General features: G+C 42.4%; 1 protein-coding gene across 3 annotated transcripts in view; it reads left to right on the top strand.

Moving 5' to 3' along the window:
• The window catches only part of draxina (dorsal inhibitory axon guidance protein a), a 26,696-nt gene extending 4,576 nt beyond the window's left edge, over window positions 1-22,120 (top strand). Inside the window, exons 2-7 of one of the 3 annotated variants that reach the window (XM_020629342.3) lie at window positions 8,648-9,168; window positions 10,377-10,600; window positions 17,448-17,565; window positions 18,446-18,538; window positions 19,866-19,955; window positions 20,628-22,120. In XM_020629342.3, coding sequence (XP_020484998.1) covers window positions 8,673-9,168; window positions 10,377-10,600; window positions 17,448-17,565; window positions 18,446-18,538; window positions 19,866-19,955; window positions 20,628-20,740 — 1,134 coding nt within the window. In that variant the 5' untranslated portion in view covers window positions 8,648-8,672 and the 3' untranslated portion in view covers window positions 20,741-22,120. Of the gene's footprint in view, window positions 1-8,647; window positions 9,169-10,376; window positions 10,601-17,444; window positions 17,566-18,445; window positions 18,539-19,865; window positions 19,956-20,627 lie in introns of all 3 variants that reach the window. The other 2 variants (XM_020629341.3, XM_020629340.3) reach the window with 2 other exon arrangements.
• The last annotated feature ends 3,955 nt before the right edge of the window (window positions 22,121-26,075 follow it).

Here is a 26,075-nt window from a genome sequence, read left to right as displayed (position 1 = left end):
CTCACCGTCTCGCTGCTCTCTGCTGCAGCTCACTTGCTGACAGATGGACCTTCCTTATGGCCCTCTTTTTTTTATCACCCTGTGTCGCTTCCAGGGGCCTTTTGCCATCCAACACACCTAAAAACCCTCCCAGTCGATGTGTGAATATTGTTTTCTTAGACAAAGCACTTTTTTATTGCTGAAGTCGCTGTTATTGGCCCTCGAGGAAATGAAGTTTTATCGTGTAAACTGCAGCTCGGCAGACGCGTTTATTATGCAGAGAGACGCTAACTGTGAGCTGTAATTTGGCTGCTTGTTATTGAGCTGATATTTATGATAATTTGATGGCACAAAAAATACCTATTTTACCCAAGATGAGAGACATAAAAGGCAGTGTTTATGCTCTAAATATTCAGATTTATTGGTTTAAGACACAGAGAAATGGCTCTATTTGGAGAAAAATAAAAGCATTCAGCTTTATTTGTTAAGTATGTGTACAACAAGGAATTTTACTCAAGTTTCACAACGCTCTTAGTGTTCATACAAAAGGCCGACCATAATGGCGGGAAGGGGGGATGCCTTCTGGGGTCCGGCTGCATGAGGTTATTGCATGACTTTTAGCAAAAACATAATCGGTCCTAAATTTGCGCATGATAACACCATTTTGTTTTACATTTAAATACTCACCTTTTCTTATTAACACAAAAAATACATATTTTGTTTATATTCAAAATGTAACAACCCCCCTCCTTTCCCTTTCTTTAAATGGTTAACCCTTTTTGTTTGTGATGTTAATGTCATGGGCGGGCCGATAGAAGTTAAAGGCTAGGTCAGTAATGTCGGACCTTCACAAAAACAAGGATGGCAGGACATAAAGGTGGCTGTAGGACATTTGACCCCAAGGCAACAAAAACTTGTTAACAAGCTTTTTTTCAGTCAGCTCCAAAAGCTGATCGGATGCCAAGGCCAAGGATGCTAATGTTAGCCACGAGGCTATCGCTACTGATCCAAGATGCATGCAGTGATAGGATTAAATGGCATCTGCAGAGGGCACATTCCCTCTGCCAGCTATTTCCTTTCCTTTGGGGGAGTCGGTACATACAAGAAGACACGAGTGCAGGTTAGAAAAATGACAACAACCCAATAAAAATGTATAAACATAAACAGCAACTATGACATTTGTAGACATCATTAAGAAAGTGTCAAAGGAAAAAAGGCTTATGAGAAAAACATGAAATGACAGCCAAGTATCAAGTTGCTTATTATAGATAAGACAATAGGATATATATTCAGAATAATATAAACAATATATTAGCTCTATTTGTTTGACAGTGGTGATATTTATAGAATAAAAACAGGCTGCATCTAAACCGTTAGAATAAATATCTAATTTACAGATACTGCCAATGTTTGTGCCACAACAGGAAACATGTTTTTTTCTCTGTTCCTTTAATATTTAATCAAAGCTTTTGCTCCTTATTATCATTCTTGTCTGTTTAGAGGAGATACTGACGCTCCTGCTCAGTGAACCGTGCGGCTGCAAAGAGATATTTAACGTGCTCCTGAGCAGACGCACTCTCCCAGAGTGGCCTGTGTGCTGGACTGTTTGCAATTAATAGCAATTACTGGTACGACAAATCACCCAAATTTTTGTTTTTGTAATTTATTTTCCTCAAACAAACAAATAAAAAATGATAATTGAGCTGCAGCATGCAGGGAGGTAGATTTTAAAACCTCCACTAGTGTCCTCCTTTTTATGCTTAGCTAAGCCGATATATTAGCTTGTGGCTTTAGCTTCATATCTGCTCATTCAGCTTCAAACTAAAATGAAAAGGTGCTTTCCCTAAACCTAGGAGGAATTTTTGAAATAAAACAGTCTCAGTTTAAACTTGATGCATGTCCTTATGCATCCCTTTATTTCACTGGAAATTCATCAAGTCACTCGGGCAGTGACCACAAGCTTTAAATATAATGATCTAGGTACAACACGAGCAATAATTGGAATGTGCCGGGCTCTGTGGTCAATCTGCCTATAACACTTTGCATTATTTGATTGCATGTTCAAAACTAAACTTTTGGACTTTTTGAGCAAGTCCAAGATGTTGCGCTTTGCAAAAAGGTCGCAGCTTGCCTAAAATTGGTCACCAAAACAACTTGGTTTGGTTTAGAGAGAAAAGTCCTTGTTTGGGTTAAAATCACTGAAAGTACCAAAATCCCCCCTGGAAAGGGGCTGACATATTGCTCTGGTGACGTCATTTGGAGCTGAGGGTTTCGATGTTCCGTCCTTTCCTAAACCCAAAACAAACATCACACTTAGTGACACAACATCAAAAAGCCCTTAGGTAGGTACAGTTTACATCAGTTTGGCTGTTTGACACTCGCATTACTGTAAAGTTCAAGACTCTGTGTTTGTGTTCCCCGTCGCCGTTTTTCGTCTACTCTGATAATCCAGGGCACACAGCACCATGGGAACTTCCTTTCAGTTATTCACAGCTGTCAATCCAGCCAGTCAGTAGGTGGAGCTCCAAATGTTTTTGGTCATGTTGTCCACCGTTTTATACCGCAGAATCTAACCGCAGTATCCTGGATTAGTTATGTATGTGTTTGACCCTGGGGTCTCAGATGAAGAGACATCTGCATGATTTCAGAGAGCAGTACGTTGAGTTAAAGAGATGCAGGTAGATTTTCCCTCTGAGAATATTCTGAGCTATTTGGTAAAGAACGCCTTCAGCACTTGGCAGCTCCGTCTGCCCAAACCAACACAGAACGGCAGCTCCCTCGTCGTTATAAAACTTAACTGTTTAACTAATCTTTCATCCTTTAATCTCAGCATGTGGCCGAGACAAAAACAGAGAGCCCTGAAAGTGGCCTCTGCCTGATGTGACAGCTCTGCTCTGACAGCCTGTTTAGGGAGTCTTTTGTGCGCGGGATCCTTCTGGCCCCGCTGGTCGCTGTGAGAGATAAAACAACGGGAGCAGATGGCTCCTGGAGGTTTGGTGTCACAGCAGGTGAAGCTGAAGGATGCACACACATGCAGCAGTTAGATACCGGGGTCGCCTCCTGCTCCGTTTTCCTCTTACAGATCAGGGTCCCCCTCTTCGTTAAGTATATTTCTATAACCGGAGTGCCGGCTCGCTTTAGGGATGGAGCGATTGATCACAGAGTGGAGAGAGGTCTCTGATCTCATCACAGTTTAATAATCCAGCCCTCGTCCTGCACCCCCCCACCTACCTTTCACTTCATACTCATCTCTCTCTGCTTTGATTCATGTCTCCCCTGATGGCTGTTTCACACTCTACGTTCTGTATAAAAAAAGCTTTAAACACATGTTAATCTTCACAACACAAATCAAGCTTCCCTGCTCTGCTGTATTAAAAATAGAGAAATAATTTAAAAAAAATAAAAATGATTTAAAAAATGTAATCTTTAACCTCTATACCAGTCGTGACATTTTCACAGACGTGTGTGATGCCATGTCCCCCTCCCATCCAGAGCAAACCAATGAGAAGAGTTCAGAATTGTCACCCAAATGCTTTGACTTCCATAGCAAACCATATCGACGAATCAGGGCGGAAACAGGAAGTCGACAAGCCACCATTACTGCGGTGAAGTCTCCCTATAATACTTGCGCATTTGTTAAGAAGAATTTAATTTTAATTAAGATTTATTTTAGGGCTTTTTATGCCTTCACTCTAGAGAGTCAGTAACCTGGGAGATAGAGAGAGAGAGAGAGAGAGAGAGAGTAAAGGAAAGAAAGGCCACAGGTCAGATCCGAACCTAGGCCGTCCGCTCCAGAGGGGCTAAGCTTCTGTACATGGGTGTGCGCACCATCCACTAGGCCACTGGCGCCTGAAAATTGTTCTACTTTTAACATGACTTTCTATGTAACTGTATCTTTGACAACATTGTAAAGGGCGTCAGGAAGAACCCGTGGAGTTGTCAGCTGCTCTAACAGTCTGACAAACTTTCAAAATACACAAGATTTGACTTCATGAAGAGGCCCCCTTTTATAAGAGAGGAAACTTTACACAGATTCACTCACAACATGGAGGACTCAGAAATGAATCAGGATGAAAACATCATCATCATTAGTTGTTGTGGTCCATCTGAGTGATCTGTAGATGGGATTTAGTTAATCATCACCAGATGATTAGAGACTTATGGTTACTTCTGGTTCCAAAAAACACGACATGGTGACGAAAAAAGGGAATCGAAGGCTTCAGAAATGTTGTCTAGAATGGTACATGTGTTAGTAAAATATTGGTCAACAGTCTGCATTTTGTCTTGTGAGCCAAAGATTAGTTCAACAAAGGTTTAAAGGGCCTTAAACATTTTTAGTCTAGCACCACTACATCCATGATAGCTGTTTTTCCTCTCAGCATCAGCGTCTGTTTAAATGTTGCCGTTGAAATGGTGGATTATCTCCTTTGGGGATGAAGCTCGTCAGTTCCAGTCCGCTCTCCTCGGCAGCAGATGCTCGCCCTGCTGTGCCCGGGCCGACAACACACAGCCGTGTATAATACGGCCTCTGTGTTGTTCTCGGAGATTGTTTATCACACACAAGAGACCGTGGTGCTTAAAACACCGGAATGCCACCCAGCGTGCTCCATTATCATCCCCAATCCCGCGTTCTCCTCAAAGGACCACCTGTTAGCGGCGCATGAAAGTGTGAGAGAGGAAAACAAGACCACTGCTGTGCTCAGATATTTGTCCCCCCTGCTCAATCTCTCTCTCTCCTGACGGGTCCATTCAGGAACATTTGATGGGGTTGACGCTCGCTGCCTCCTGTTTCTATGGAGGCGTCACATTTTTCCTTTTTAATGAGTCATCTTATTGTGGTGGTGTTGTTTAGCTTCTGCTGTTGTCTCCACCATACTTGGGGCTTTTTGTGCCTTTTTTGTAGAGATGGGACAGTGGATAGAGTCAGAAATCACAGAGAGCGAGAGTGTGTCAATCACTGCCCCCCCCCCCCGCACAGTGTGTGTGTGTGTGCCAGTGATGACAATAACTAATCAGACCTATTTCCTTTTTTGTACCAGGCTGTAAACATGTTTATTTATGCTGTAAAAACGGCTTTTTTGCCTGTGGTGTGTATGTGACTTCCGGTGTTCCTGGAGTCAGCCTCAAGCGGACATTCGAGGAACTGCAGGATTTTGCACTTCCACATTGGTTTCATTTTTCAACACCGGAGGTTACCGCTTGGTGTAAACCTGAATCGTTGTTTGTGTCAACCCTGTGACTGTCTGATGGCCTGAATGGGATAAGAGGTTTAGAAAATAGAGATAGGATTGTTCAATTAAACCTTGTTAAAGCACACCATATGAGGATACAATCTATGTTATTTACAAAGCGTCAGAGATGCTTGTTGTCAGATTAGCATGAGGCTAACAGTTTGCATCTATACCCAGCAGTATAGGCTAGCTGTAGCATCAATGAAACATCTTCCTCATGCAGATTTGAAGGATGCATCTTCTCACCAGCAACAGGCACACCCATATTCCCCACAACTGTTCTTTTTATTGATTCATATGAAAGAGTCGTCATTTTATCCTTTAGTTTGTCCTCTGTGGTTATGTACTCGGTCCTTCCTCTCAGTTTAGCATGTTTTTTTTTTGTATTTGTTTTTTTTTCACTAAATGACCCTTTTGGTCTTGCACGGTCCAGACCTCTTGACTTTAGAAGCACCTCATGTGTCAAACAGACAGAGCGTAATCCTGGCTAAGCAGTTTGTGCACGACACAGCCGATTGCACCCCCCGACACACACACACACACACACACACACACACACACACACACACACACACACACACACACACACACACAGTGAAGGCCTGTTAAGAGATAAAGGTCTCACCTCAGCAGCAGCCTCCTCGCACTCTTGTTTGCAAACCGCACAGCTGGTTAAATTCCCAGAGGCCGGGCGACGCAGTCTGCCTTTAAAGCCCCCCCGAGACTCTCACACCGCAAATTTCCCCTGACATCACCAGCTTCCTCTTCACACACGCACACATATACAGACACACACACACGCACACACACACACACACACACACACCACCTGCAGCCTCGCGCTGTTTTAAGAAACAACTAAATAACTCACTGTAAACCCAGAGGTGTTTTAAACTTGATGTGTGTGTCAGTATGATGACAGAACAGAGACTTTATCAATCCCCAAACACATCGCACTGAACCACACACACACGCACACACACACACACACACACACACACACACACACACACACACACACACACACACACACACACACACAAACACACACACACACACACACACACACACACACACACACACACACACACCAGCAGCAGCAGCTCAATACTCCTGCTCATTGATTTTCTGTAAGCCCAGCACCGCCGTTTGTCTTTTAACACAAAGGAGCCGTCTGCTACAGCGACATAATGCTGTTGTTCGTGTTGTTTGTGTCCGCAACGATGGATTGTCTCAGCCTTTTAAAGTAAAAGACAAAACAGAGCTTATCGTTATTGCAAACAACACCATGAGCTGATAGCAAAACATGACATGACAGCCTTTAAAATGAGAAGATCTGCTGTGCTTGAGATGTGAATAAAAAAGGCAGAAAGTTGCAAAATGATTGAACTATTTCTAACTTTGTGTAATCGCTCCTCTCTTTCTTACATCATGCTTTATTCACCTCAGCTAATTATTTCTGCAATCATACCTTTGCCAGGTTGCTGTATGAGGATAGTTCACATTTTGTATGTAAAGTTGATTAGGCAGTCATTTGACATATCAATTAAATGCTAAAAACAAACTGAGGGTGACAACACATGGGTGACAACACCCATGTGTTGTCACCCTCAGGCATCAGTTTAATTTTTTTCTTTTTTTAAAGATTTCTTTTTTGGCTTTTTGTGCCTTTAATGGAGAGACAGGACAGTGGATAGAGTCAGAAACCAGGGAGAGAGAGTGGGGGACGACATGCGGGAAAGAGGCCACAGGCGGGATGTGAACCCGGGCCGCCTGCTTGGGCTGATGAGATGTATGCAGAAAAAAGTAGAAAGAAAATTCAATCTGTTCTATTTTTATAGCAGTTTTTTGGACATTTTTGTCCTTACTGACTTAAGAGGTTAGTAAAAATGTTTCACAGAGTTCTATTGATCTATTAAAACAAATACAATGTACATTCCAAAATGTGTCAAGAGAGAGTCTTTCTTACAAAAAATGTGTGCCATATGCACTAACACAGCCAAAATGATGGCCAGATAAAGAGGAAACATTTGCCCAAATGGACAAAAATGTCCATAATGATTCAAGAGGGTTAAAATAAATAGATGAAGAAAACATATTGAAGAGAAATAACGTTGAAGAAATATAGAGGACAAAAACTTCCAAACTTAGAATTTTGAGAAATCTTTTGAGAAAATCCCTTCATTACCCCCATTTGCCTCCGTGACATTCATATTGAATGATAACACCAGAGGTTGCTGCTCGGTGTTAACGAGTGTTTGTGTTGGAAAGCACTTCAGGTGTTCAGAAACTACAAAGCCCTGACATATATCTACTACTTTTTTTAAGCTTTCTTTTTGGGCTTTTTGGGCCTTTATTTTAGAGATAGGACAGTAAGTCAGAAATCAGGGAGAGAGAGAGAGAGAGTGGGGATAATCATGCAAGAAAGGAACCACAGGCTGGATTTGAACCTGGGGCGTCCGCTTGGAGGAGTTTTGCCTCTGCACATGGGGCTCACAGACTAACCACTAGGCTACCAGCGCCCCATAGATCTACTCCATTTAGCATATTACTTCCTTGTGGAATCCTTATTCTTGGGACTTTTAAGATGGTAATGAAAAATCATAAATTTCACTTCAGCTTTCCACTCCGTGCTCTGTTCCTTCGGACTCCATCATTTTAATCACGTTTGGACAGCGTGCCGCGTCTTTAATGCGGATACACAGAGCCTCATATTTCAGTTCAGTCACTCTCACAGACATGTTGACTTTGGTAATGAAAGGTACGGTTGGAGGGCACTCAGGACTCCTGAACAGGCAGCGATGAAGGAACTGTGTAGTGCGGTATCTCATAATGAGTCAGGCATGAAGGTACAGAAGAGAGTTTGGAAAACGGAGCACAAGTGTGTGTCCGTCGCTTTATCGCCTGCTCAAACCCACCAAGTGCAGATAAAGGAACCCACGGAAAGAGGCTGAGAGTGACTCTGACTTTTGATTGTGCATGGTGAATGAAAGGAGCAGAACGATAAACAAACATGATTTTAACATACGGCTGTACTGCATTTAAAATCTGCTCTTCAAAGTTAGCCGACATGTCATTTTGTGCAAAGTCAGACGTTTTAGCGTTCAGGACGGTGAGCGCTGAAAACGCAGAACTACAATGGTTTTGAAAACATGGCTGCCAGAGCAAAAACTGCTGTGTGTGGACACAGGCCCTTAAGTATTAACCAGGCCTCTTAAATTAACCTACATTTAGATGTTATTTATATCAAAACTTCTGTAAGGGTTTTTCATTTTGTGTCAGTCTTTGCACCCCCTGTGGACAGATCTGTGCGTCTTCTGTCCTTGTCAATCTTGTCTTGTACACATGTCAGTAAGTTCCTGAAATAAAACACGCTAAAAACTCTTCACCGAGGCTTTAAGAATGCTAGCATTACTGACATATATTCTCTCTTCCAGCAGGTGGTGTTTTGCTTTCCAGACGATGGCTCTCTCCTGGAGTCTCCTCCTGGTGTTCCTGTCCGTCTCCCTCGTCCTCTCGCAGAGCTCTGAACTGGGACCACCTCATGGCAAGAGGAGAGCGGCTCAGACCTCAGGAGGAGGCAGCAACACGCTGCAGCACCCTCTGCATCCTCTGCAGGGACACCGATACAGCAGGGAACGCGGAGGGCATGGGGGTCAGGGAGCCCGAGCTGCCAAAGGAGGAGCCGGGCTGCTCTCTCACAGACCCCCCCACCCTCTGGCCAGGCCTGAAGACGATGGGACGGGCCTGGAGAGCCTGAGCCCTGTGAGACTGGAGATGGGCCCGAGCAGAGACAGAGACAGAGTTCGAATGAATGTAAAGAGTCAGACCCAGACTCGGGAAAACGACCTGCTGGGGACGCGCAAAGAAAGAGGACACGGGAACGGGAAAGGACATGGACACCATTATGAGCCCAGGAGACAAGGGGGGCGGCGTGAGAAGGGGCGGCATGGAAAGGGTGAGCTGATAAAGACTGATCTGATTATGAATGATCTGTAACTGTAGTGCTTTCACATGTAACAGGGAGCTTTAGGAGTGTTTTGATTGAGCAGCCTCGCTTATTGTCACATTGATAAGTCGAAACAATGTCTTGAAAATCTAGTCGAAACATTGTCTAAAGTTTTTATGAAGAAAGAAATAAGCTTTTGACACCAAAAACAATCTCTTTGAACCAGGCTGTAAACATCTTTATCTGCTGTAAAAATGGGCGTTTTAATATTGGGCTTAATGGGAATTGACTCTATTTTGGAGACAGCCTCAAGTGGACACTCAGGGAACTGCCACTGGACTTCTACATTGGCTTCATTTTTCAACAACAGGTTGGTCGCTTGGGTTCGACTGATACCTATTTGCAGCTTCTCCATTAATGTCTGACTTGGTTCAAGAGTTCAGTGCATGTGTGAAAGGGCCAATCCCGTCAGGTCTTACTGGAACCCTTTTCAGATCCAATCATGTAGATGGCATCAATGAAATGAAAACGGAGATCCCAGCTGCCACTGGGTGAGAGGCGAGGTACACCCTGGACTGTTACAGGAAGACATTTAAGAGAGACAATTTGAACTTGATTCTCCAATTCAGGGGTTCCCAAACTTTGCCATGTGAAAGGAACCATAGAGCATTGTCTTCTAGTGGGGGGGATCCCACTTAACTCCCCCTTAAATTCCTTGTACATATGAAGGCAAACGTCGACGTCGAGGGGAGAACACATTCGGCCACATCATGTCACGTCTTACTTGTAATGCCTTACTTTAAGTGTGCTGGAACATAGCGATGACTTTTAGATGTCCAGGTGGTATTCTGAGGTTGTGGCCTTTTTTTTGCAGCTTTGTCACATTCAGTCTGGTTGCCTAGTTGCTTTCACTTTTAAAATGATTTTATTTTTCCATTTTAAGAGGAGGTAGGTAGGTATATCATTTTCATTGGTGCAGAAACCTTCGGATACATGGAGCGTCTGCTCGATTCTGATTGGCTAGAGGGGTGTGTGTTATTTTTTATTGTCAAAAATAGTCTTACAAGTTGATTTTGTATTGTTGTTCCATTTCCCCGCCCTGTGTCTGCAACCCTCATAGCGCCCCCCTTTGAAAAAAAAATCCCTAAACTGGCTTTGGATATAAATAAATGATGTCATAATCATTAATACAGTCATCGTCTTCTCTTTCTGTGCAGGGTTCCTTCCTGAGCCGGAGCTGAGTTCTGCGTACAGAGACAGAGATCTGTTCGACGATCCTTTCTCCTCCTTCTCCTCTGCCGCCTCCCCCTCCCTCATCGTGACCCCGCCCAATGAAACCCCTTCCCCCATCGTCGGCGTCTTTGGCTCCGGCTCCTCCATGGTTACCACGGTGATGAACGAGCATCCCCCAACGCTGCCCCCGGCCTCCACCAAACCCCAGGTAACCCTGTGGAAGGCGCGAGAGCTTTATTAAAGGCTGCGCGTCTGTTATGCCTCAGTGTGATGCCAGTGTGCGGGGGAGGGAGGGGGGGGGGGAAAGAGCGCAAATGGGCCCCATTACTGCCGTTACTATGCCGCAAACCTCATAGCTCATCTTGTAAAATGACTGAACCTAGAGGTGCTGCTGGTGACAAAACATCCTCCAGCAGGCCGGGCTCGCAGGCTCTGGGTCACAGCTTGTATGATGAATATGACCGCGTTCTGTGTAATAAAAACTACGCCTCTGGGATTAAAACCACATAGTCCACAGTCCACAGGGCATTTTCTATAACTGTTCCTTTATTAGAAACCACGGCAGGGAAAAATGATTGTGACCGCAGAGAGTCCCCTTTTCTTTTTTTGTGTCCGACTGAAAAAACCTGCAGGAGTGCGAGGGGCTCCTCTCACCACCTGTCACATCCGCCCAGCTTGACGCTCCAGCAGTACGCATAAACAACATTAATTTAAACGTGTTTTCCCCAAGCCGCCTTTAATCTTGGAAACGTTACAAATTTAAGACAAAGTGGCACCGGATGTCGGCAGATGCCAACAACATGAAAGCTCTTACATGCGACACAGCTGCTGTTACAAACACTCAGCAGCTTGTTGGGCGTCTGAAGCCTGACGGGATCAATGACAGCGTTTGATTTGACTGACAGTTGTTTTGTGTTGAGGAGTGATGCTGCATGCAGCACAGAAGACGCCGCTGGAACAAAAATGCTAAGAAATCTCATTAGAGTATTCTCTTTTGAGTTTCTATTGAGGATGAAAGGGTTGTTAATCTGTCATTATTGATCCACATGTGACCTCACCCTGAAAAACATTTGGGTTTCGGCCTTTTGTCTAAACAAAAGATTTGATGTAAAGAGAGGAGTTAACCATCATCACCATTTGGTCTGCAGACTACAGTTTAGAAGCCTCATGTTTGGTTTCCTCATGTCCATTTCTGTCTTGGCTATCTGGCTCTAGAAGTGACCATACCTGGATGTATTTTTGGTGCATTCATGTGGTGACGGACACATCGGAAAAACGAGTTTCCGAGTTGAAAAATGCACATGAACACCTGCTCAAGTCAAACTCGGTAAAGAATTAGGGGTCCGACTTTCCTACTTGACGTCAGAATCGTCATCACGAGGGGCAAAATATGTTATGTTGATGTTAACATACTTTTAATTAATTCACGTATTGCACATAACCTTTTTGCTCAAATCTAACTTTTAAAGGTCCCATATTATGCTTTTTCTGGTTTTATATGCTCTTCAGTGTGTTTTCCAAGTGTCCTGTGCATGTTTAGGCACATCTATGTGCAAAAATTCAAAGTCCGCGGAAACGCGGCTTCTCCTACCTCCTCCTGTTAGCTGTAGCATTAGCTGCACGTAACGCTCGGTTCTAGCCCCCCTCGATAAAAAATTGTCAGTCCGACATCATTGTCAGTGTGAGGTCACTGATCTAAGCCCATTGGCTCGTTGCGGCAAGCCCAGCAGCTCATGTTGAAATTTCCGAGACGCGTGCCGAACAACTGACCAATAACGACAGAGCGAATCGGCAGACCAATCAGAGCAGACTTGGCCCACGTGGGGTCTAACAGTGTGGGCTCAACAGAGTGTAGCTGACGGACTCAGAGCATAGAGGGAGCAAGGAGGAGCAGTACATGAAAACAGACACTTTTTTAGCACTTTAGCTATTGTGAACGTACAAAAGATTACATAAATTAAATATATGAACCCCAAAAAGGGCATAATATGGGCTCTTTAACAGTTACAGCGCACATATCCTCTTCATAGTGTCAACGCTGTCTTTTGCTGTTGTTACAACATTACATCTTTCCGAACTGAAATCATGTGAACCCACTGAAGTCTGAAGAACGACTTCCCAACTCGGAAAATTGGACCACCCGAGCAGAATCTGAATACAACATAATACTCCTGTATTACTACTGTGTTCTCAAGGTGCCATAAACTCACAAAAATAATCTCAGCTTCTTGTGTAAACTGTACAGTCATGGTATCGTATTGTATCGGTATTGTAGTGAATCATATTGTAATGTAGTGACTGAGGCCTAGTCCAAACGTAGGCGGGTGACTTTTGTTTACATGAGATTAGTGCGACAGCAGATGTATTCAAACTAGTGCTCCCGCTGTGTTGACGATCAGAGGCGCCTGAAAGGACAACTTTGTAAAATGAAAATGGTCGTTGCGGACAAATGGCGAGAACATTTTAGTTGATTACCTGACTGCAGGCAGGTGGGCAGATTGCAGATCCATTGCAGGTCAGCAGAGTGAAGTGGACAGAGTGGAACAGAGGAGGGGGAAACAAAACACACCAAGTACTCAAAAATACCAAATAAAACACATTAAACCTCCATGCAAACTGATTTCATGGAGCAGGTACTGTGACACAGCGACCATTATATTAGGAGGTTGGTTCTTAGTAAATTGATAAAATGTTTGGATATATTTGTTGGTTAGTCAAACAACCAGTGCTGCCAAGGTCCTGATGAGGGTAGCTTAAATAAAGTCAAAGTGTTGGTACACTGACTTCAGCACGTGTTTGAGGTTTTAAGAGAAGTCATGGTGGCTCTGTGATTGGATGCTTCGGCTCGTCTCTGTGTTTGATGTCTGCAGACTGAAACTGACCGTCTGCTTTGTATTCTGTTAACAAGACGTCTGACCGTCCACAAGCCCGTGCACCTCTTTGCTTCCAGAGCAGTCAAATATTATTGGACCCCACAAGTAAGAAAACTGATAACCTTTCCTGCACCATGGGTTTCTGTGGCACGAGCGTGCGGCAAGGCGCCTTAATTAATGTTCGATCTTGTGCTGATGGTTTAACGAGCAGCTGAGCACATGTAGCTAGCCCCCTGCAATTAATCTAATTGATATTTCCATATAGGCGTACTTTCCTGAGGGGGAAAGGAAACAAGTATGGATCTATCCTCACCAAGACGTAGGTTGTTATTTTTGATCGATGACCCTCCTCAGGAGACACTTCAGAGTCTTGCAGACTTAATTATACCGTCCCGTGTTTTTATTTTGTTTACTCGATGTGAGGAAAATGATAACGGTAACATTTTAAGGCTTTTATAGCACAAAGTTATAGCTGAGGAATCCACCGCTGAGATTGTTCATAGCAAGGCCATCAAACGCACATCTGAATGACAATTTTTACTGAGGGAGAATAATGTGATTTGATTTTATCCCACGTATACCGTCATAAAAATTTATGGATTTATCCAAAGGTCTCCAAGTTCTGACTTTATTTCTCTGGAGAAAAAGCAGAAATGTAAATGGGTCGTTATCTTATTCTGTCCTGCATTTCAGTTTTCTCGATGGAAAACAACAAAAACAGTGTCAAGAAATATGAAATATGTAAATAAATAGTGATTTAAATGGTACAAAATTAAACCCGCTCTGAAGAGTTTCACAGTGTGTAACACATCAGGCGGTTTAAATGAAGATTTTTCTTTAGAGTATATTATACAACAGGATCAGAAATGAGGTTAAATGTTGACTATTTAAACATCAGAGCCCTGAGTAACATCCAACATCCTGTACAACACAAATCCTGAGCAGACAGGTTCATCCCATTGTTACAAGGGATGTAAAGATTAATCATGAGGCAGTTAAAAATCGATTCGAAGGTGTCATGGTTCACATCGGTACTCTGAAAAAAGAATCTTAGATGTTATCATCGCAGCTGTGGAGGCCAAACCATACTAACTAGTGGGTTTACAGCCCTGCTCGCCTAAACGAGTGCAAAAGCCAAAGAGATTACGAGGTGCGTTGGTGTTTTCATTAAAAAAAATTAAAGGAATCTTTTTCAGTCATCTCATCATTTTTCTTCGGTCTCCTTTTGTGAAATTAATTGTGAGAGAATCGTAATCGTGAGTTGAGTGAATCGTTACATCCCTAATTGTTGCCGCTCATTTGGTTCTTCTTAATGGTTTGAAAGGAGATGGGTCTTCAACAATGATTGAAAACATTGGAGAGTGGGGGCAGATCTTATTTGGAGGGGTAAAGCTTTTCCACAGGTTTGGGGCAGCTGCCACAAAAAGCTCAATCACCCCTGGTTTTATGCCTTGTTTTGGGCACATACAGTAATGTAGTGATTGAAGCAAGGGGATGGTTCACCTCTTCTACATCACCTACAACCTCTACAAACTCTGTTCACAACCGTCCTCTTCATTCACACTAGACAATGCCTAGTGCCTGAGCACGCTTCTGTCATGAACGGGAAAAAACAAAGAGGAGGACCCAGATGCAGATCAAACAAAAAATCTTTATTTAAACAAAAAGGGCAGAAGGCAAACTAAAACCTGGGGTGGACCCGAATTGTCCCTCCTATCTCCTTTCACTATCCACCCCGCGAAAACGTCATGAGGTCAAGGAAAGATGTTAGGAGAATTCATAAAGGACTTAGGGAAAGGCGATCTCGTTGCTCTGACAATCCGACCACATTTTCCACTAGGCGACGTCATTAAATGCGACGGGCCGGCGGAGGTTAATGACGTGGGTCTGCTGTGTTGAAACTACAATGTTCCGAAAATGGACTACAAAAAACGCATCTAAAAAACTCTTTCTGTGCCTTCTTACTGGTGAAATAATCCTAATTTTCAAAAGGTTGGGATTGAAATAAAAGAAATATAGACTACCAGGCTACAAGTAAGAAAAGTGAAACCTTCAGCTTCCTGTCCAATCATAAATCAACATCAAAATAAATATGAAATTAATTGTTACATGTATGCAAGACAAGAATGTACAACTGAAGAAATGCACAAAACATTCTGAATTGAATGAAATATGTTGAATAAAACATCATCTGATAAAAATGTCTCTTATCTTTTATCTCTTCCATGATCTGTGTCACTTTACGATCATCGTTAATGTTCGTGAACGGTCGGATGCACGAGTCGCTTTAAATGTTGCGGCCGCAAGGAATTGTGGGGCGTCAAATCTCATCTCCTTTTGTAAAAGATGGTCCAGTGTATCCTATGCTAAAGGAGGTTATAAAGGAAGAATTGACCCACCTTTCCTTAACTTTTAGAGAATTCGAACGGCTCTTATCATGGCCGCCACTTAACTGCTTCCGGGGTTAAGGTAAAGTGGATAGTGAAAGGAGATAGGAGGAACAATTCGGATGCACCCTTAGTCTTTTACCCAAAGGAGCCACGAGGAAAAAACTGGTATGCACAGGAAGTAGACACTGGGAGACACTGACAAACAATGATCTAACACAGAGGGGAAGAAACAGAGACTAAATGGACATGGGGTAATCAGACACAGGTGAGACTAACGACACAGGTTGAAGACAATCAGGGCGATCAAACTGGAGGGAAACACACAAAGGCAGGACAAGAAACACTGAGGACAACTACAAAATACATACACGAAAACACTGAAGACTAAACTAGGAAACTGTCAACACTAGGATGGACAGGAGAAATTAAAACATGGAAACCTAAACTCTGAAATACACTGAAATACAAAAGGGTGGACAGCCTTCATTATGGAGAAGAAACGAGTGTTCTGTCTGTATCTGACTAACATGACTCAAAATAAGACACACAGTCAGTGAAGTAGCTGTCATGTTCTCTGTGTTGTTCTCTGATGTGACGCAGACTCCACTTATTTTGGATACTTCCTCTCTTGTGAACTACATGATTACATAAATCCAGGTATGTGTTCTATTACGGCGTTATGTTCAGTAGGTCCGCTTGCTCAGGCCCGGTTGGTCCTGGAGCAGTGTGAGTGCAGGCCAACGGGGGAATGGGGGGGGGGACAATCATGGTACAGGACGGGACAACTTTGCCGAGTGTGAGTGCGCCTTTAGACGATTTCTTCTTTGTATTGTTCTCACTGGTTTGTTTTGTTGTTATCCTTAGTGCAGCGTCTTTGAGTATTCAGAAAAGCGCTCGGCCTATAAAAGTCTAATGTATTATTAATATTATTATTATAGGATACTTAAGATCTTCTCAGCTCTAAAAACATTATAAAGCTTATATCAAAACAAGTGGGTGACTTTTATTGAACAAATATCCAGATTTTTAAAGGTTGTAGAAACAAAAGAACATATATATATATACCGAGGAGTGTTTCAAGCTGCATTCGTCGCCTGCTGTCCTCACCGGATAGCTGTAAATCCTGTGGTCTTGTGTAATGAGCTCCTGTTTCAATCCCTGCATGTTGTGTTTGTGTTAGCAATAATAATGTTTGACAAACAATATTTGTATTCAAACTGTGTGCAGCTATGTTCTCCGTTACCAATCGATTGGTTTTTAAAGCTCTGCTGCTGCCGTCTCCGCTCTCTGTGTGCGGGCGTTTTTATGAATCAATGAAGCATTACTGCTGCTCGTCTCAACACGGGCCCGATGTGTTTCATTAAGAACGTCCTCGCCGTGTTTACCTACGACTCTGATAGAAACCAGAGTCGACAAATCAAACCAGAGTCGTCTAGCACTGCTGCGGTTTAATTGCCCTAACTGAGCATTCATCTGATGAGACAGGATTGATCTCTCAGATGGATTCAGTCACATTTAGGATTACTTTTTTAATACACATCTTCATATTCTGATCACATTTATATTTGAAAAAACAAACAAGCAGGTGAGGCAGAAATTTCTCAGCGTAGTGAAACTAATTCTGGACGGGATGAGGTGTTTACAGAGCCACACATCAGCATGTTTGAGCTCCCCTGTTCGGATTAAACATATCCAATGTGTGATTTAAGGTGATATGCAAACGATCCCGCTGAAGTGAAGATCAATAAGCAGGTTTAAAAGGATACGGTGTTGGTTCTTTTTTTTTCAGAAGTCTGGACGAGGAAAAGGACAGGGAGAGGTGATGCCAACGTTGGACATGGCGCTCTTTGATTGGACGGACTACGAGGACATGAAACCCGCAGACACCTGGCCGTCATCCAGGAAGAAAGGTTTGTGTTCAGCATGAAAGACTCTGATTGTAGACAAAATCCATATCAAACACAAATGAGGGGCTGCACGTTGGTGCTGTGGTTGCCGAGAAGGTTACTGGTTTGAATCCCTGTCGGAAAGTTTGCATGTTCTCCCCATGCATGTATTGGTTCCTCCGGCTTCCTCCCGCAGACAAAGACATGCTCGTTAGGTGACTCTAAATTGCCCATAGGTGTGAATGTGAGTGTGGCTGATCTCTATATGTCAGCCCTGTGATTGGCTGGTGATCAGTCCAGTCTCGGCTCCAGCTTCCATGACCCTGAACAGGAAAGGTGGTATAAAATGGATGGTTGGAAACATAAATCAGACTTTTTTACAGTTCAATAAATCAAAATGAAGTGTCATCATTCACTCAGTCCCTGCATGGAGAGTTTCATGTAGAGCATCTTCATCATGAAATTCAGAAACATCTTTCCTTATTATTCGTCGGAGCCAATAATCACGTCGCCTCTTCTTTTCATATGAGACGACATGATAATTTGCTCTACAGGATTCACAAATAAACAACCTGTTGGCTGATAATCGATTGCTTTTCAAAAATCTGCACATAGCTGAAATCTTTGAAGCTATTGGTCTGTGAGTGCAAGACTTTTGTTAGTTTGCTTTCTTGCGACTTCCCCTAATTGATCGAGAATTGGAGCCGTGCGTGTTTTATTCACGCTGGGATTAACATTTGAACTCATATATGACCTGAGTCCTTGTATAAATTATGTTTGCCAGAAAATAACGGACACAGAAGCAGAATTTCCTAAAGCGATTGATCTGCTTGGTGAAGGCTGTGTATCGATCAGAAGGCTTTTGGATCAAAGTTGTGTTTTTTTTTTCTGCTTTGTTCTGCAGATAAGAGGCGGAGTAAAAACCTCAGCAGTGGAAATGTGACTATAGACGCCGACGCCATCGAGCCGTGTGACCATCACCTGGACTGTCTGCCAGGTCAGTCTGCATCACATGTATCGATATTGACAGCAATGCATCTCAAATTTAATAAACCACTTTCCTCACAAACAACAGAATCAGATATTTTTCTTGTATCAAAACAGCAACAGAAGACAATTTTGACATTTATCCTCAATACTTGATTTGAGATAAACATCCACTTGCTTGCTTCATTGAGTCTTCTATGGTAGCCTGCAGGCGCAAAGGGTTGGGCAAAAACACAACATTTTCATCCACACGATTGAAAAATGTGATCATTTCATCACTAATCTAACCCCAGGAGAAGAAGGAGAACTGTTCATTGTCATAAATCTCTGAAACCCGGCTCGGCTCTCTCATCCCCAGTGACAAAATCCAGACTGGACTCTCTTTAAATCTCTGTGTTGCTGTTCTGTTAAAATGATTCTGTGTTGTTCAACGATGCAACTTTCCCATCCAAACAAAAATGTCCGTGCCTTGTCTCTCTTCCTCTCTCGTAATAAACTTACGCACACAGCGCCCCTACAGGCCTGGAGCACAGAGGCTGACATTTCTGAATATGTCTGTTTTTGACTTGTTTCGTTTTCATATTTGCAACACGTTTGTTTCATTTGCAGCCGTTTCATTTGATTTGGAAGCATGTAGAGAATATGCTGCGTGTTATTCTTGCTGTAAGTCGTTTCGGGGGGGGCTGAGGTTCAGTTGGTAGAGTCAGTAGTCTCTCAACTGAAAGGTCGGGGGTTCGATCCCCAGCTCCTGCAGCAACATGTCCGACGTGTCCTCCGGCAAGACGCTTAACCCTGATTTGCTCCTGCTGCTCGTCGGTGGTATGCATATGTATGAATGGGATTAGTTAGTTCTGATGGTCACTTTACAGACTGTAGCGACCTCTGCCATCAGTGTGTGAATGTGTAGGTGTCAGTCAGAAGACTAGAGAAGCGCTAAACAAGCTCAAGTCCATTTACCACTCAGCTGTTGTCGAGCCTTTGCACCTACAGGCCACCGTACTCTGTGCTTATTAAACAAGACTTAGTTGACAGTAATCTGGCTACACAACTGAACAACCCTCAACTCTCAACACATTTTAAAGTAAATATGACTAAACCCTGATTGGTCAACTGAACTGTGAGACTTAATCTTTTCCACCTGAGCCCCGCTCCTTAAACACCTGGAACATGATGAGTAAGAATCTGATCAATCATAAATCTATATGGGGCTTATAAAGGATGAGATCATTTTGTAATTTACATTTTTTGTGTTTATGTGACTCATATTAAACATCTTCATAGTTTTATTTCATGCTTTTTGTCTTCTGTAAAAATGTAATGTACTTGTTTCTTCAAAGGTTCTTGTTGTGACCTGAGACAACACGAGTGTAAACCTCACAACAGAGGCCTCAACAACAAATGTTACGATGACTGCATGTGTGAGGAAGGTGAGTATGGAGAAACATGTCGAATAATTCATCACAAGGCATCACTTTTAAGAAAATACGCTATATAGTTCTCCTCTTGGTGGAGAGTTGGATGAATAGATTAGTGTACAGGCTTTATATTTACATTCTGGCTGAATGAAACACACCAGCTCCCCGCCCAGAAACGTCCCGAGTCAACCAAAACAAAAGAAAACATGAAAATCCAGTCAGAGGACAGACATCGACACAGTTATAGAGGCTCAGAAGTGATGCTCGAGTGGCTTTACTTTTGTATAAGTCTATATTTTCATTTTTTAAGGACAAAGCTACTGACTCTACCTTAAATAACTGAGAATTAAAAAAACATTTTCTTGGTAAGGATCCCTAGAGTGGTCAAAATTAGTGGAAGCCAGACTTTGTGGTAAACAGAAAACGTCTCAGTGTTATAAACAAAATGTTGACTTTGTGCAATGTGGTGCTAACTTTGGAAAAGATTGATTTTAACACATAATTTATGTGCTCGAGGCAGATATCACTCCAAGGATGATTCAGATGGCTTCACTGTTTTATGAGTGTTTTATAATTCAGAGCCTGTTTACAGTCTTAGCAGCACTGAGCCCTGCAGATCGGGCTTGATGCATCTCACAACAAAACCACACCGAGTTGGATAACGGGTTATCTGTGATCTTCCAGGGTTTCGCTGTTACGCTAAATTCCACCGGAAGCGGCGCGTGACCAGGAGGAGGGGTCGCTGCGTGGTGCCGGAGTCGGTCAGCAGTGACCAGGGAGGCTTCATCACGATCTGAGGAAGAGGAGGACACAGGGAGGAGCTTTAAAGGAGGAGGAAGTGGATTAAAGACGTCAGAGAAGATAGTTCAGCCATGACATCACATGATACTGTTACGTGCTGAAAGGTGACGGCTCACTGGTTTGTCAGTTTTAAAATGTGATTCGAGATACGTTTTAATAAAACTTCAGATTAATGGATATCCTGTTAGAATGTTTCAACACGGGCTCGAGACACGAGTCGTTACTTCCAACTCAAAGAATCACAGTCTTTAAAGCTGGCTACACACTAGACGATTTTCTAATCTCCAATTTAGTTCTGGTTTGTGTGTGCCCATGTACAGGGGCTTAGTCCTCCAAGCGGGCGACCCGACCTGAGGCTCCTTTCCTGCATGTCATTCCCAACTCTCTCTCCTGTCCTGACTAGAAATAAAGGCATACAAAAGCCAAAAAATAACAACCTTTTGAAAAAACAGAAAATGAGAAAAACAATATGGATGAAATCCTGGCTGAGAAGACGGATTATGTGCATTTTTTTTATTCAATTTGCAGCACGAGCTGAGGGTGAGTTGACAGAGTACGCTTCCAAGTCTGCTCGCTCTCATTGGCTGCTGTGAGGACCTGGCATCGTAAGTATCAAACATATTTGATATTTATGATTCCAGATTTGGACAAAACATTATGTATAGGACAAGCCTCGAATCAGGCCACGCCCCCCCAGATCATTTTGGGGGCAAATCGGGCCTAAAATCGTCTATTATGTGGTCAACTTTACAAGTTAAAATGCGTACATCAGTTTTAATTCAGATCTCTTTTACTCCAGCTTCACATGCAGCACAAAGAAAACCTGAAGAGAGACTTTATCAAAGTTTACGAGGTCACCATGGAAACGTTTCTAGAAAATGTCTTATTATTTATTTTAAACTTGGCATTAAGGATACGCACGGCTGGCAGCATTTTCCCCCGTCTCTCACAGTTTTCCTCCATCTGAATGTCTCTCTGTCCTGCCTCTCTCAAAGTCAGACAATGTTTACAAGTCATCATTTTTAAGTATCAGATTCCTCTTCTTGGATTCCCAAATGGGAGGCTTTGACCGCTTCAGGATGATATCGAGGAAGCACAAAAGAAAATGACTCTCAGCTTGTTTCTGTAAACCTGTTTGAACGCAGTCTGCTGTCCTGTCCTGTAAATATGAATGTTGTTGACCCCCCCCCCCCAACTCGACTTCTCTTCAAATGTACGTTAAGAGTAGAATGATAAACAAAGATGCTTGTTTGACCTTCTTTTTACACGTCTTATTAATATATGTTTTATTTATACTCGACCTAATCATCTCGAATTGTGTTTTTCAGTATTTTTGTTTGTTTGTTTCATGATTAAAAACTTACTAGGATAAACATTTTGATGTGTATACTTTATTTTCAAAACTAATCTTTATCAACATACGGCATTATTAATATTGATCATGTTTTTAGTCCTTCCAGAGAGGGGGCGTGGTCAGACACAGCTCATTTGCATTTAAAGCTACAGACACAGAAACACCCTGTTCTGAGCAGGGCTGAAATAGAGGGGGTTATAGACATGATTGAATACAGGATCAAAGTGGTAAACAGACAGATGCTTCCTTGTGACACTTCAGTAGAAGAGTCTGTTGGGGCCCTAGACAAAAACCAATTAGGGACCCTCAAACCAGCGTTCATCACCATCATGTCTACCAGTGTCCCAACGATTACTCCTCTTCCTCTTTTTTTCCTGTTCCTGTTTTCTCTCCTATAGACGGATAATTCCTCCTCTTCTTTTGTTGACTTTCATTGACAAACTTTGGTTTTCACAGCCAATAATGCATGCAACACTTAGCAGGGCAATGAGAGTTAGTGCTGTCAGATGGGGGCCTCTTAGGGAGGTTTCCTACTGTCGTTGCAAAATTAGCACATTTTTGGACACTGTTTTGGTTTAAAGGGGGACTTAGCAAATTTGGTGAGGTTTGAAAGTTGGAGAAGTGAAACAATTCTATGCTATATTTTCTGAACTAAATACACAAACTTTATTCAAAGGAAATAATTGATCCCTGGACATTGTTTGGAGCAAAAAAGCTACCAGGAGAGGGTTAGGGTAAGTTTGTGAGCCCTCAGGGGCTGGTTTTGTCAGATAAATCTATTCCAAACATTTAATCTTGGCTTGAAAAAATAAGAGTTTCTGAGTCAGTATTCAGACTTCAATCTTTCTCCACGCCTTAAAAACGAACGCTGCAATCTCTGCAGCTCATTATCACCCAACCACCCCGAACTGCGTCAGATCCTTTTAACACAGTGCTTACGACACATTAGAGCAAGTACAAGCAATAACAGTTGGCACGTCTCTGTGAGAACACACAGGGCCTCTGAACATCTATCCGTATCAATATTTGATTAGATGGAGAAAGTGAGACTAATTTTTCTTTCCTAAACCAGCAGCTCAGTCAGACCGTGATTGTGCCATCCTGATTTACGGCTGCAGAATAAAAGCAGTGGTAATGTATTTTTAATACTTACCTCTGACAGAGTGCTCGGGTTGGAGAGCCCAACAGTTCAGAACCTGGACAACAGCCAGCCGAGTGATAGATTACACACGGCCACATCCCGGCAGAGCTGCAGCTTCGCATCACCAGCAACACAAAGGCACTTCCATCTTTCTTAAGGCTTCCCTCCAGTAATTAATTACAGAAGTTGCTGTCTTAACCTGAACTTTTCCCCATCGGCAAACTCTCAAAGGACAAAGGTACAACGGTGGGAACAATTTAAATGCAGAAATACAAAGCTGTAGGAAATTCTGCACTCTTTCCACAGCTCAGAGATGATAAAAAAAGGCAAATAATTTCATGTAAAAAAGATAACATGTTTAGAAATCAGTGCAGAAGATGATTCTTAAACATGTTGTTTTTGTGCCCTGGCCTATATGCACTCAATCCTAGACGACAAATTGCAGCAGCTGATTCCAATATGAAAGTGTTAGATTACTTGCAATAGCATTAAAACTCTGAAAATTATTACAAAAATGACATATGTTTTAGATGTGTCTCTTGCAATCAGACACACTGAAGCACACTCAGCGTTTTACGTGTTCACTTTCAAGTATTCGGTGCATCAAGTTGACAGACAGAAGCATGTTTTAATGAATGAAAAACACCAAACACTCACTCTTCCTCCTCTGACTTCACATCACTCCCTCAAACCCCTCTGTTCTTTTCCCTTCTTCTCTCATTAATTTAATACGGGAGAATGAAAAATCAAAAAAGACACGCACATCCCGCGGAGGGTGCTGGATCCAAAAACACGAATACGAGGATGAGGAAGAGCATGTTGCCTCCAAACATCACTCAGGAGCTTCTTGGTGTGCGGATCTTGATTGCTTTTCTTTAATACGGGACAAACCACTGGGGCTCCATACAGAGAGCAACGTAGCGATGCCCCCCTGCCCCACCCAACCAGAGTCTAAACCCCTCTGGTGTCCTGACGTCGTACCAGCTGAAAATAGTCCATCTGTGATGATTCTGTTTTGGTATTGTTGTAGGTTTTTTTTGTGTTCTCCCTCCTTCTTATTCTCCCCCTCCCCTTCCTGTTCTCTTTCTCCTGCAGGTATGTTTGGGGTGTGTGGGGTTGGGGGGCTTCTTCCTTTAGCAGCAGAAGAGGCCCACCTGCTTCCACTCAGCTTATTAACCTGACAATAAAAGCCTGCTCTTCACTCCACTACTCTGCACGACATCTTGATCTGTAGTGCTCTGTGTACTTTCCCTGAGTGTTTTTTGAAGTGTCTTTAGTGTTTAAGTGTTTAAGTGTTTAGCTGCCTATTTTTGTTCCTACCTGTGTTTCCTCCAGTGTTTAGATTTCCTGTGTGCCTCGCTGCTCTGCTGCGTCTTCAGTGCCTGAGTTTTTTCCTGTGCTCAAGCTCTCGTGTCATCTTTGAGTTCATCTGTTCACAGGTGATGATTCTACAAGCCATCCAGCTCCAATGTGGCCGTATGCGTTCACACATACAGCTGGCTAATATCAGGAGTTTCTCCAGAACTTTCTGCAAGCCAAACTAGAAACCTTTTGATTGTTTGAATTTTTTTTTAAAAGTGCAAGAAGTTGGAACATTAAAAAGACAATTCTGTAGGTGTACTGTAGGGAGTTACTGTGTATCATAAAACGGTTCATGTATAACACTGTGAAAATATCTAAATTGAAAAATGCAGACGCTAAGTCAAATCTGTCTAAAGTTTAACACCCACCAAAACAAGTCAACATATTCACATCTGTATTAATTTCATTCTTTTTAACACTTTGTTTCTCGTTCTGTAATAATGTGGTGACAAATGCAAAGATGATGTTGGCTTTGATACGATTCAATTCAATGAGCACTTTTACACAAAACCAAAGAGTTTTCTACCCTTATGCTTCTTAATCAAACGTATTTGATTGTCTGTGTATTAAAACAATTCATTATTGTATTTATGTAAAAACATCTGCAGGATACTTTAAGGGAAGACAATATTTAGACTTGCTCAAGGCACAAAAAGAGGGAAGTATCAGTAAAATTTGTTGTAAAAAAAAATAGGTGCAGTATCATCTCATGAAATGCAGCATTTGAATGATAACTGAGCAAAATCGAACGTTATTTTCGAAAGCCTCAAACCAGCTGACAAAGGACGTTGTGAATACGGAGTGTCAGTCAGACAATGGCCACTTCAGCACTTAATCTGATCAATTTAGAGCTAACTGAGTGAGTCTGTGTCTGTTACGATCTTCTTTACTTACAACAACCAAGACTAATATAATTAGAGAGTGAGGAGACTTTGTTGCCTTGGGGTTAAAACATCAATCTGATCACACAATTTCTCATAGGGAGTCAAAACATTCCCAGTTGTTTTTCTATGACGGTTTCTACACTCTGTTTCTATAAAGAGTTAAGAAATGTCAAAATATGCCTTGATACCTTAATGTATGATGGAATTTGGAAAAGTTGCTTCAGCCCCTCTTTGAGGAACAGATAGGCGTAGTTCCCCCTTGCTAATCACTGTTAGCATGCTAGCATTCTAAATTTAAGGTGGTAAATGTTGAAGCGGCTACATTTGAATGTTAGCATATCGTTCTGGAGTGTGTTCGCATACTGATGTTAGCGTTTAGCTCAAACCAACCTTGCTGCCTCAGAGCTGCTAGCATGGCTGTAAATTCTTACTTTGTTACATCTGTTGCTGTGCCTATTGTATGGTCATTTGAATTTTAACATTTTAAAGGTTAATCGTCCTTAAAGGCGCGTCCTGTTGGCTATACTATACTTTTACTTTACCCATCTTTAGGAAAGGAAGGTTTTGTTTTGTATTTCAAGTCCAGGCTG

Source organism: Labrus bergylta, chromosome 5, assembly GCF_963930695.1.
Source record: "Labrus bergylta chromosome 5, fLabBer1.1, whole genome shotgun sequence".
Classification (NCBI taxonomy): Eukaryota; Metazoa; Chordata; class Actinopteri; order Labriformes; family Labridae; genus Labrus; species Labrus bergylta.
This window is presented reverse-complemented; position numbering and strand designations above follow the sequence as displayed.